Here is a 13,109-nt window from a genome sequence, read left to right as displayed (position 1 = left end):
ATAGTTGTGTACTGTATTTGTAATAATAACAAATTCACTCATTCCCAAGGCACAGCGGGTCTTGTCTCGTGGCATGCTGTTTGGGAACCACCGAAGTAGCTTGTTGGTTCTTGTGCATGAAATAGTGACTTACTGTGATAGTCATAGCTACGGTAAACAGCCCTCTTTGTTACACGTGTGTGTGGTGCCTCAACCTTGTAGCTGCCTGCTGAGCCTGCTGATGGCGGCTCCAGTGAGAGAGGAGGCCAGACACAGGGGGCTACAGCAGCACTTCCTGCTGTTCAGAACACAGGGGACACAGGAGTCAGTGGAAACACTGACACCAGGTGGGTCAAGGCTCTGAAACACATTCATTTCAATTTTCAAGGATCCTAACATTGCCTAAGATCACAGGCCATGTCTGTTTGGAGGTAGTGCAATGTTTAAAGAAATCACACCTGTGTGAAGTGAGGTGCGCTCTTATCATATGTGTGTGTGTGTGTGTGTGTGTGTGTGTGTGTGTGTGTGTGTGTGTGTGTGTGTGTGTGTGCACAAACAGTGGACAGTCTGGTACAGGAGCATTGTCTCTATCCTCATCCTCGAAGCTGTTGGAGATTCTGGAGGCCATTGAACACCCAACGTGAGGCTCTGACTTTGTGCATAATGCAAATACATCATTCCTATGTGGTCTAATGTGCTGCAGATGTTATGCAAATAAGCTACCGTGGCCATTGTGCCGGATATGTTCATATGGTGTTCTGCAAGAATTGCAAAACAAATATGCAGAATAGGAGGAAAAGCCATTAGTTTGTTCGTTTTGTCATCCATATAGAGGGAACATGGGGACACAGAACCCATCATATTTGGCATGTTCATGTTCATTTATTTCCCTGTGAATGGAGTGTAGGCAAAGTTCGGAGGTTGTCACGATCCCTGCTAAGTTTAACGATAATTAATTCATGTTAATTCATGTAGAACACCTGAATAACTATTTGAATTATCCCCCCCAGTGCAAGTGTCAGCTAAATGTTAGTCCATAACAGCATCATCCGAGAGCTACGCAGCGACTGCATCACAACCACTAAGTCCCTGCTGGTGTTTAGTGTACGACTGTACGTACGCTGAGCGAGTCTTAATGTCTTGTGCTGCGTGATCATGTGTACACTACAGGACAGGTGTGCAGCTGCTACCTGAAGAGAAGGGCCTGCCCCTCAACTGCTTCATCAGCGCTGAGATCGTCCACTGGTTGGTTAACAACGTGGAGGGCGTGGCCACACAGGGCATGGCTGTCGACATCATGCAGGTACTTTAAGGCACTGTTTCCCAAACAGTGGGTCGGGACCCATTTGTGGGTCACGGACCAATGTTTATGGGTCACGACTCGAGTAAAATAAATCCCAATTTCTATTCCTACATTTAAAAAAGAATAAATATAAAAAAGAATCATTTCATCCATTTAAAACAATCAAATTAATAAATTAGTGAAAATAGCCGATCTGCAAGATCGGAACACGTTGTACACTTGTCGATCTGCTATTTTCACTAGTTTGGTACCCGGACGAGGTTCTCAACCTGTGGAGTTTGGGAGCCACTGCAATACAGAGGTCTTACAGTGTAACACTTTGACCTTGTGCTTTGACTGATTTGGGAGAGGGGGAAAATTGCCATTGATGGAAATAGTTTTGAGTAAATATTTCTTATTTCCATGTTGCATGTGTAGAAGATGCTGGATGAAGGCCTGGTGGCCCATGCATCTGGGGATGCCATGCGAACCTTCGTCTACGGCTTCTACTTCTACAGGATAGTAGGAGAGAAAGACGGTGAATGGGGGTTTCTAAAAGTTCTCATAGAGCGCATAACGTTAAGGTTGTACACAATTTCCGTAGCACACACCTGGGGCAGCTGTTTCAGATAGAATTGTTATGTCCCTCACTATGTGTTGGTTAACCTATGTGTTCACCTATGTGTTGTTTAACCTATGTGTTGTTTAACCTATGTGACTATGAGTACCAGTAGGGGCAAAAGTGGCACTGTTGTGCCAGAAACGAAGAGAGAGAGAGATAGTGCTGCACTGTTGCCTGCTAATGAGAGAGAGAGGGGGGGGGGTGGGGGGGGGAGTTGCACCACTCAGTTCACACGGGTGTGATTTTTATACTAGCATAGATAGGCTAAAAACACAGTTGGAAAATAACAAGTAGTAAAAAATAAATAAGTGTTTCCCGATGAAAGATCACACACAGTGTGACAAATCTTCATCATAGAAATGTTAGTCGTTTCCAACCAGTTTTTAGCATGGAGTTCACCATCTCTTCTTCTCATCTCCTTCCCAGTCCCCTCGTCGCCCCTCCCCTCGGCCACGGCAGGGGTCTGGTCAGCAGCAGGCATGGAGGACTTTGCCCTTTTCCAAAGGAAGTGGTTTGAAGTGGCCTTCGTACTGGAGGAGCGTCGGCCCTGTGACCTGCCGGCCTTCCTGCTTCCGTGGCTCCCCAGCCGGCCGGCCTCCTACGCAAGTAGGCACAGCTCCTTCAGCCGCAGCTTTGGAGGACGCAGTCAGGCCGCAGCACTGCTAGGTACAGCCAGCACTGCACCTCCCAACAACCATGCCAAAACAGAGCCATCCAATTACATGCATTTCCTTGAAGTCGACCACCATTGGGATTGGCTGCATCCAGTCGTAAAGTGTCACACACAATCATCATGCCTCCATCTCTAGATCACCGCAGGTCTGCTGCTTACCATCAGAGCCTTTTTGTTGAGTCTTCCTCGAACAGAATGTCATTGTTCCTGCTCTCTTCATCGCTGCTGAACTGATTTCATTAATTTAACACGTTGACTACGGAGAATTTAAATGAAATAAGCTTCACTGCGGAGTATTTCACTAATTTGAAGAATCACCCGGGCGCCAATTTAGGTCTGTTTCATTGAATATCCGCCTTAAAATGGTGTGATCGTTTGTTGTCGTGTTGATAAAGAATCCAAACTGCCGATCAACAACAAAGAGCATAGGACAGAGCCACCCGTAGTGCACCACGATTGCCATTGGAATACATTAGGCCTCAATTTCCCAGAAGCCTTAGCAAGCCGGTGACGTCATCCGAACGCGTCACCTATCCCACTGTCTGATGGAAACCCTCTAAGTCATAAAACGTATTAAAACAGGCAAATTAAACAATGAAAACTAAAAACGGGAATGTCGTGATCCGCAGGGAAAGATCTCTTTATCAATTAAGTCGGGAATGTCGTGATCTGCAGTCAAACTGTTAAAAAAAGCCTCTTTTATGATCTAACAATGACTACAATCTAAATAACTGTACTCTGTACACTCACATGTGTGTGACACTGAATGACTGGACTCTTATTCTCTTGATGGCTGACTGAAGGGCTGCACGTCAGTTATCTGGTATTTATGTTTACTCCAAATTGTAATGCAATTGCATGTGGAGCCCCTCACCCAGATCTGTTCTAATTGTAGTTAGAATTTAATGTGTTCACAACCAATGGCAGTGCCTCTGTCCAATCATATGGCTGATTTAATTGAATGAATTAATCAGATCAAGATCAGATGATTGATTGTTTTCCAGTCAAAGCATGGTGTGTGGTGGTTTGCAACCTGTCCAATCAGCCCACTAGTTGGTGTGTTAAGAGCATGCTGTGGTAGTAGTGGCTGTGGTACGGTAGTGCCGTGGTGTGCAATGTCCTCTCCTATTGCTCTGCCTTTGCATTCCAATGTATACAAATGGATATTGCTGCACTGGCTTGATTCTAACCACTGCTGATGCGTAGGCCAGGCCAGCCCATTTTGTTGCACATGAAACAGTGATCCGAACTCAATCCGCCAACCCTCAAATAAGTCAAGCATTTACAAGAATGCGTAAATTCCTCTTTTCTTCAATAATATGAGATTAAATATACCTTCATAGTAGAAGAGGACTGTAATGGAATAGGGTTCCTTTGGGATCAGTGAACGATGCAGTATGATAACTGAATACTGGGGGTCTTTAATCACGGTCTCTATGTTCAAAAGTCCTCTTATGGCCCGAGGAGGCAAGAATAGAAACGGTTCCTGCTGAAACTGAAATTACATAACTTTCTAAAAGATAATTAAAATGAATAAGGAAACGTCTCTCTGTGCAAATGGGTGGAATAAGCCTGAGGAAGGTTATTACGTTAATTGAATTCAATGACATTTTGTCTACATTACAACATTGTTTCAATAGTCAATACACTCGTTTGGGACTGACTTGCGCATTACTACTAATCGCTGACTTAACTCGTTCACCAAAGCCTTTGTGTGTCACTGCTGACTGATTTATTGTTTAAGTTTTGGATTCTCTGTACTGCTTGCTGACTTGACAAGACATTTTACAGGAAACCAGTCCAGCATTTTGTACTGTTATTTCCTGGAATAAACCCAAACTGAAAGTATGTTTACAGGGTGCAGTCAGAATATGGGCTGTCTAAATTAATGATGTTTCGATCTGACCAAATGAATGTTATGAATGAAGTAAAACCCATGAATAATGGGATCATTTGACTGTCTTTACTACTATTTCAGAGTTCTGATAAAAGCAAGCTTGTATATCTTACCTCTAAACTGCTTAACTAAAATGGCTCTTACTTACACATTTCTAACCGTTGTTGTAAACCTTTAATTTCCTCTCATCCTAACACTTCATAAATCTCCACTGCGATCCTCTCACTCATTCATCTTATTTTCTCTCCGCCCATCCTCCCATCCATCTGTCCTACCTATTTTCTCTTGGTTCCTTCCTCCGTGTCCTTGTCTGTATCTCTCCCTCCACCCCCATCTCTCTCTCTCTATCCCTCCTCTCTCTGCCCCCCAGCTGCGACCGTCCCAGAGCAGAAGACGGTGACATTGGACGTGGATGTTAACAACCGCAGTGACCGTACAGAGTGGTGCAGCTGCTATTACCATGGCAACTTCAACCTCAACGCAGCCTTTGAGATCAAGCTGCACTGGATGGCCGTCACTGCAGCTGTGCTCTTTGAGATGGTAGACACAACAAGTATAAAGCAGTGCTGTTAGTTGTTTGGCTAATGGGCATCATTAAGATGGTATTCATTCCAACCCAATGCTAACTAGCACACCTACAACCTGAGATGGAGGAGTTAAATATGACCTGGGTTGGTGGTGCTGGGACCGATGGAATTAGTCTCTCGAGCCAGACTGTTTCAAATGCATCTGTCATACAGTTGGAAGCGCTGAAATCATTCAGGCACTGGCGCCATGTTGTAGATTATAGGGGTGGCGTGGAAAGTGTGTTAATACCATTGGCATAATGTCTGTCAGACTTTGCCTCACCCCAAACTCTGACCTACTGTATGTGATATTGATGTTTTGATCAAACATATGGACAATGTCATTTTCAAATGTATCGGCAGTCACATTTTTCATAATAGCTTATGCACCTCACAATAAGTTGTAACCCATTTAAAACTTTATATAATATAAAACTTAACAATTGTACAATCTTGAACGGTAAAACCCCAAAAAGGGGTTCCTGTCCTTAATGGGTTGGATAATATGTTTGCTTTAATTATGTTATTGAAAATGTATGTGAAATACTCAGGTTCAAGGATGGCACAGGAAAGCTGCGTCCTGTGGTTTCTTACTGGTGCCGGTTCTGGAAGTACCATTTGCTTTAACATCGTATCTGTACGGTGATCCACTGAGGGCCCAACTCTTCATCCCCCTTAATATCCAGTGTATGCTAAAGAATGGCAGTGAGAACCTGTTTGAAGGTGAGCTGCTCCATTGAATGGTGTTGTGCATTGTTCTTCACCAGAGTTGAGTACAAGTTGGTGTTATTTCTTCATTTATTTCTGTTTAGGATCCATTCTATTAAATCACCATATTTTCCGCACACACTAGAAGGATGCTAGAATGTTTTCTTACCTTTATTTGTAGTGTACGTCCCCACCAAAGAGGTCCAGGTGTTATTTTGTGCAAAACCTCCTTATTGGCTATTTCCCCTACCATAAGCCCTAATTGAATGGGGCTATGGGGTGCTAATTCGCTTATTTCCATCGCTCAAAATCATATTTTTTTATATATCCTCTCTTCATAATGTAAATAATATCCCAAGCGGCACACTTTACTATTTATTTCGATGGAAATAAGCGAATTAGCACAACACCCCATAGCCCCATTAAATTCCCATTCAATGCAATTCATTGAGGGCTTATGGTAGGGGAAATAGCCAATAAGGAGTTTTTGCACAAAAAAACACCTGGACCTCTTTGGTGGGGACGTAACAACTACAAAGAAAGGTAAGAAAGCCTTCTAGCATGGAATTTTCCTTTAAAGGTGTTATACAAATAAAATTTATGAATAAGATAATTTCCCATTATATTGTGTAGGCTTTGAACCAGAGACATACTGGGACAGGATGCAGCTGTTTCAAGAGGCCATTCTTTACAGGTGGGTTATGTCTATGTGACAAGTCTTCAACACCATCACTTAAAATATTTGTAAGTGTGGCAAATCATTTATAATGTATACATTTTAATTAACAAATGAGCATTTTACAAGGTATATGTGTGAATTGTAGGTGACCCTCTGAAGACACCAAATTGTCATTAACATTGTTTTTCTTTTAATCAGATTTGGCTTTGTTCAGGACAAGTTCTCTGCTTCTGCTTTCAATTTCCCAGCAGAGAACAAGCCTCAGTACATCCATGTCACAGGTATGTCACCCTATGTAAAAGACGTTATACTTCATTGTCGTGGCCAGATAGTTTGTATACCATGTACGCATACACGTGACAATAATGCTGAAGATTCAAAGCCAGATCATGACCTGGGTCAAATATCTATTGCCTCTCTAACCCTATGATCTTCCCTATCATTGGCCAAGTGCAAACAATTGTCCCTACTAGTATTTTCAACATCATGTTTTTTTCCCCCCCAGTTTACCCATGATCCCTGTGGTGACCTCTGGTCTTCTCCCTCTCTCAGGCACCGTGTTCCTACAGCTGCCTTACTCCAAGAGGAAGTACTCTAGCGGACAGCAGCGTCGTCGCAGAAACTCAACCACATCCAACAGCCAGGGGGCGTACGGAGGCGAGGAGCGGGCGGGTTACTACTGGGCTTACAACACCATGCTGACGAAGGCCTGGAGGACCGGGGTGTTGGGGGACGAGAGGCTGGCCGACCGCCTACTCAGAGACTTCACCGACTTCTGTGCCAACAAAGACAACAGGTTGCACACTTTCTGGGACAGCTGCCAGGAGAAGATGAATGCCAGCGCTCCGTGAATAGGTGAAAAAGTGTTGTATGTGAGGTGGGTTGGCATTATCGGTTAGGACCGGCAATCCAAACTGGTGATCTTCTGGTTACAAGCAGCACTGTGCCGCCCGATAAGACTGAGATTTCGTATTTGGAGATTTTTTCGATGGTCTCCGTACATGTTTACATGTGTGTCATGACTTGATATTTGGACTTGCAGGTTGGACGTAGTGAATGTTCAGGATTAAACCTGAGAAGACCTGAGAAGGATGAAGGACTTTAGGACTGATATACTGCTGCTGCTTCTTATTATATGCAAAATGTGAATATTGTAATAATAATGTATTATTTAAAGCATTCTTTTAATACAAGATAATCTACTAGAATTGCCATGTTGCAATGTCATATTTTCAGTGTTGGTTACAGAAATACTATCGTGACGGTCCTTCATTAATTTCACATAAATCACAATATCTCAAAGTTTTACCATTTATTCCCATGACATTAAACTTCATATAATTGACAAAGCTTTATTATTGATTATAAAATCCTAAATATAAAATTGATTTACAATTGCGCCAATAGTTTCATGGTACCACAATGTTGATTTGTTTCGTTCATAGAAATACATTATTTCCAGTTAATAACTTTAGACCAAGTAGTACCCAAAACAGCAGAAAACAAATCACACATGTATTGACAATAAAAGGTATATTTTGGTCCCTCATTTATGGCAGAAAATATATTGTAAGTGGCCAAACAATATTTCAAATATACATTAGTAAAACTATACTTCCAAAACATATTATGAAATACACTTTTTTTTTTTAATGTTTTTTCAAATGTTTCTCTTTTTGCTCTGATATAATAATCTGGTTATAATACAAAATTTGACAATAAGAAATACTGCATAAAGAAACAAATACTATATCAGGAAAATAAGAAATATTAAAGAAAATATTAAAATCTTATAACATACATCAAATCCAGAACACATGGCAGTTCTTTATTACAAAGAGTGATGAGACATGTACAAAAAGCACATGGCATTCCAGTTTGTTTAACCACAAAGCATCCCTATTTCGGTCATGTCCGATAGGCGAACATTTGGCGGAAACGGGCAAGAACAAAAATAAGCAAACTTTCGTCAAAAGTCTGGGAAAATGTCAGCCATTTTCTCTTTCTGATGTACAGCTTAAGTATGGCTTAAGTGGTCAAATAACTGTTTCTTTTAACAAATATTCATGGCAGAATCTATATGCCTTTTGCTCCCCTTTCCGCTACTTTATTTTCCTTGTTCCACTCTGTTCTTCAGCAACAGTTTCTCTTCACATCTTTGGACATGGCCTCCTCCAGGTTGGCTCTGTCAGATCCTGGTGAGAAATATAAATTTTATAATGCATATGAATATTATGTAAATAATAATCATCATATATGTTCTTGAGTATATTGGGAAGGCGTATATTTTATACATGCTACACATGCAATATTGGTCATATGAAGTAAAGTCAACATGACATAAACTAGTACCAACCAAGGAATCTACAGGCTTATTAACATATTGCAACAAGACACGCTGTGATCTTGTCCATTGATTATTTTCAGCAAAGAGATTTCATGTAAACCTGGAAAAAAGAGTGAATATAGTATAGGGGACTCTGCCACTCCGGTCAAGTAAGTATATAGGGTTTGACGCAGTAAAAATAAAATACCTGTCTTAATCGTAAAACACTCTTTGGATGATATTAAACTTGTCTCTTACGGATATTTCCACCTCGTCCAATGCTGGTCTGAGTGATCCCTCTATCAAAGTCCTTTAGCGTTGCATCCTCGAAGGCCAAGGCTGCCACCCTAAAGAAGAACTCCTGCACATTCTCCCCTATAACAGGAACATGATCAAATAAACATTGTACCTTAGCAATGGTCAGAGGGGTAAAATATCTGCAAACTGAGTTATAACTCCCAAAAAATAGGGCAACGTTTAGATCGTATAGGCCTTCATCAGGTCTGATAAAGACCTAGTATAGGGCTGAAACATTAAATAAATTAGTTTCGGAACTCAATGTGCGAATATTTTAACAGTCTTTGATTTCTGCCTCTTTAACCAGCAGCACCTATCCTAAATATCTCCTCTTTGAAACCTTAACAATGGTGTCTTGGAGCAATGAATATATTAGTGCGTACTCATATTTATAATTATGTTAAAATTGAATGGCTATTACCTGATTTGGCTGAAACTGCCCAAAACTCAGCTTGCATTTCCATTGCCATCTGGATAGCATCTTTCTCTGTCCTATGCTGTTCTTCTGGCGCCTGCAAATGGTAAAGATCGAAAACATTTAACACAGACTCACCGATAGCCGAGTGGTTAAGGTGCGTACTACATAGGCTCTGATGCCTGTCAGACCCTTGTCACTACCTGACTCTCTCTCCCTGTTGACTGTCTTTCTACACTGAACTATATAAGAAAGGCCTAAGTAAATAACTTAATTTATCATTTAACAATTAACACCATATGCCTGTGAAAGAAAACAATTTCATTAGCTAGGAAAGAGTTATGTGGAACCCATACACATGACTGCACTCACAAGCAAGTCGCTCTTGGTGCCAACCAAGAAAATTAAGCAGGAGCCTGGCTCATTGTCTTCCATGGCATCCTCCAGCCACTGCCTGGAGAGAAGTGAAGAGCAGAGAGTTTAAGTTACACACAGTATATGCACATCGACAGTGGGTCCTGGAGTAAATGCAAAGCATTGATTGATTTTGAGACAATTAGAACTCAGAAACTGGGCCAAATTCCCACAAATTACTAGACGATAGTTCGATCCATAGTGGGGAGGACTGAATTTGGTTCTCAAACTCAGCGAATACAGTATACCATCCTGTCATTTGATTTCAGGATTGTTTTACGTTTTGTTTTGTATTAGACTTACCGTGTATGTTCAAGTGACTTGATGTCTGCCATGTCAAAGACTGTGATGATCACTGGAAAAGACAAAAGAGCGCTTTTACCTGAATTAACACTAATTTACTCAAAACATATACTATAATCACAATCTAAATGGTTGTATAGCATCGTGTGTGTGTGTGTGTGTGTGTGTGTGTGTGTGTGTGTGTGTGTGTGTTAATTATTACTATTATTTACTTACTCTGGGCTCCTCTGTAATACGCTTTAGCGATACATTTGAATTTTTCCTGGCCTGCTGTGTCCCAGCTATACATGGAGAGAGAAAAGGATCAATAGTGCATGAACAAAACAGAGAATTTAATAAAAATACAATCTGAATCCAATAAATTATTACATCCTCTTGAAATTGAAATGACTCACATCTGAAGAGAGAATGGCATTCCCTTTATCTCAAACCTCTCAATCTCAAAGTCCACCCCTATGGTGGCCTTGTAGTCTCTGTCAAACACATCTTTACAGAATCTGATGGGGAAATTAAGGGAGGCAGCAAACCAAAGGGAAAATCTCAAGTGTTTGCAAAAGAGACATTTTTAAATCTGTATGGAATGATTAGTGATTGGCACAATACCTGTTAATAAGACAAGTCTTTCCCACATTCAGGTCTCCGACAATTACCACTTTAGACATCTTCTGTCTGTCCCACCTAAAAACATAACACTCATTTTGGCCATTTATGTATTTACAAGATATCAAGCATTTTATTGTGTAGCATTATGCATTATATGTATAATGCTAATCTATAATGCCCTATGTTGTCCTTCCTTTGCCCTGGATGGTTTGTCACAATAATATAATATTATATAGCTGCAAGGAGCTATTTTAATTAGAGCTGTGTAAGACATGGAAATACCAAACTAAGGCAACTCACGGTTGATGCCTGGTAGCTCTGTCTTTGCAGGCAGCATGAGTCTCAATGTTCCAGTCATGTTTTAGCTGTAGACAAGCCTCTGGTGTGTAAAACTGGAAAGGCAGGAAAAATGCTTGAAAATAAACACTGCACACAATGACAATCAATGAGTTACTGAAAACAACACAGAATCACAATAGTGTTCATTTCACTATGGTATGACACTTGTACTTGAAGAGACTTGGAATTAGCTTGAGATAAGAAATACAACTTTAAATGTTTTAATTGCATGGCTATTTGTTGTATAATCTATGTCTAAGAATTGTTCCTAATGATGGACGATGGAGAAAAAAAAAAAGTACGATTTGGTTGAAGCTGTATAAACAAAACATCAAAATGTTTTCATTTACGATATTATGGTTGAAGCTGTGAATAGACCGGTATGATTTATGTTTAACTTTACACTTTACACTTAACTTTTTGTTTAAGATTGCCGCACCAGTATTCTTGCTGGCAAGGGAAACGTATCTAACTGGTGAACTTTCTACAACTCACCTCCAAATAATTTGCTCTAATCTAATGTAGAAGACTGTAGTCGGTAGAAAATTGCTTTAATGACAAAGACTTGATGGTGCCTAACTTTGGCAAGTTTTATGATGGAAACTGACCTAAAACCAGCATACTGTAGGTGAACTCTTTGGACTGCTAATCTATATAAACATTGTATGTAATGTCCATAAATTGGTTGAGTGCTTTGATCTGACACTGATTTAGTCATTTGCAAGAACCGCTGATAGAAACCCTAGATAGATGTCACATGTTTTTCCCTGAGGCTGCTTGCTGAGCCCTGAACAAGGATATGGACCAAAAAAGAAGAAAAAAAAGCTGCAATCCATAGCTATCACTTTATTGTACAGTGTGTACTTGTAGCCTACTTGATCATACTGTGAAATTGCATTACCTTTTATTGCACATATCATTATTTTATTTGTATTTTATTATCTTGTTATATTGTTAGCAGTCTTGCAGGCCACATTTCCACAATTGGTATAATGCCATTGTAATGCTTGAATTATACACTGTCTATAGCCTACCTCAGTGTCGTGACTGTGACAAATATTCCCTCTTGTTTCAAATTGTATGCCTTAATTAACATTGCCTTGTTCTAATAATGGTGATCATCATACCTTTGGGAATTCATAGATGACTCTGTCTTTGCTCACAGGTGGTGGAATGTGGATCGTCCCATTCTGTATTTCTTGCTGCATGATGATTTAAAAAGGTACGTCCAGTCTGCGAGAGAACATTATGACAGACAGCTTACTCTATCAATTATAATGTATTAAATACCAGGCTCTGTTGATTGTTCCATTCTACTCTGGCTGCTACAGTGAGATACAGAGGGAAAGAGAGGGAGATGTGATGACAGGCTAGACTCGTTTCATAACGGTAAATACAGACTTGAGGACTTCAATTAGGAATCCTCATGTTGGAAAAATAGGTATGTCCCCAAAACTGAATCTGTACATCAGTGCATTTAGACAGAGCCATTAACTGTAGCCTACGAATTTTCACACACATTGACACAGCAGCTATCAAGTCGGAGGCTCGGAGCCATACATATAGGAAGTACCCATTTATCGACAAAATGTTGCGCATCCGACAGGCGACATTATAACCACAAACAAGAAATTAACGAACGAGGACTTGCTTACCGCCAATAACCAGATAATGTCATGGAGTTATGTATAACTTATATCCTCGGGATAGCGACTAGCATACAGCTAGACCAGTGTGATGAAAACGTAGTATCCATGACAACCAGAACAGCTGCAGCTCCACTGACACGTGATTCCCATCCAACAGGTGTTGCATCGAAATTTGTGACCTATCAAATACTGTGACTCGATGCCCCCAAGCAGAGGCACTATCTTCGTTTAATTAGCCTTCGCTATTGCTTAATGATAAAATGCAGGCTACAATTTTTTCTACTCTGTCTGACATATCAGAAACCCGCCTACGCCTATTTACCACCACCATGCAGTGACATCAGTTTTTTTCCCCCC

The 13,109-nt window shown here is 40.7% G+C and overlaps 2 protein-coding genes across 6 annotated transcripts in view; one reads left to right on the top strand and one right to left on the bottom strand.

Annotated features, from left to right (window-relative positions):
- depdc5 (DEP domain containing 5, GATOR1 subcomplex subunit) overlaps nt 1-8,364 on the top strand; it is a 30,328-nt gene extending 21,964 nt beyond the window's left edge. For 3 of the 5 annotated variants that reach the window (XM_080779348.1, XM_080779350.1, XM_080779347.1), the window contains 10 exons: nt 202-326; nt 539-619; nt 1,150-1,282; nt 1,700-1,799; nt 2,310-2,549; nt 4,824-4,993; nt 5,571-5,742; nt 6,361-6,421; nt 6,605-6,687; nt 6,959-8,364. In XM_080779348.1, the coding sequence (XP_080635474.1) occupies nt 202-326; nt 539-619; nt 1,150-1,282; nt 1,700-1,799; nt 2,310-2,549; nt 4,824-4,993; nt 5,571-5,742; nt 6,361-6,421; nt 6,605-6,687; nt 6,959-7,257 (1,464 nt within the window). In that variant the 3' untranslated portion in view covers nt 7,258-8,364. Of the gene's footprint in view, nt 1-201; nt 327-538; nt 620-1,149; nt 1,283-1,699; nt 1,800-2,309; nt 2,550-3,359; nt 3,380-4,823; nt 4,994-5,570; nt 5,743-6,360; nt 6,422-6,604; nt 6,688-6,958 lie in introns of those variants that run through there. The other 2 variants (XM_080779349.1, XM_080779351.1) reach the window with 2 other exon arrangements.
- A 121-nt stretch (nt 8,365-8,485) lies between these two features.
- On the bottom strand, nt 8,486-12,844 carry rab36 (RAB36, member RAS oncogene family). Its single transcript, XM_080779352.1, has 11 exons — nt 12,759-12,844; nt 12,231-12,336; nt 11,065-11,156; nt 10,765-10,839; nt 10,557-10,658; nt 10,378-10,442; nt 10,162-10,213; nt 9,817-9,898; nt 9,451-9,541; nt 8,991-9,107; nt 8,486-8,601 (listed from the first exon to the last, which is right to left on the bottom strand). The coding sequence occupies exons 2-11, from the start codon at nt 12,309-12,311 to the stop codon at nt 8,540-8,542; spliced, it is 819 nt and encodes a 272-aa protein (XP_080635478.1). The 5' UTR covers nt 12,312-12,336; nt 12,759-12,844; the 3' UTR covers nt 8,486-8,539.
- Nucleotides 12,845-13,109: the final 265 nt, after the last annotated feature.

Source organism: Protomyctophum bolini (assembly GCF_963924005.1).
Source record: "Protomyctophum bolini genome assembly, chromosome: 12".
Classification (NCBI taxonomy): Eukaryota; Metazoa; Chordata; class Actinopteri; order Myctophiformes; family Myctophidae; genus Protomyctophum; species Protomyctophum bolini.
The sequence above is the reverse complement of the archived record's forward strand: the minus strand, read 5'-3'. Positions and strand labels throughout refer to the sequence as shown.

Coding starts and splice junctions, on each gene's coding strand:
- rab36 (XM_080779352.1), bottom strand. CDS start 12,311: ATGCAGCAAGAAATACAGAATGGGACGATCCACATTCCACCACCTGTG. Junction 9,108..9,450: donor GGCAGTTTCAGCCAAATCAG/GTAATAGCCATT, acceptor TTCCTGTTATAG/GGGAGAATGTGCAGGAGTTC. Junction 8,602..8,990: donor TGGACGAGGTGGAAATATCC/GTAAGAGACAAG, acceptor ATTTCTCACCAG/GATCTGACAGAGCCAACCTG.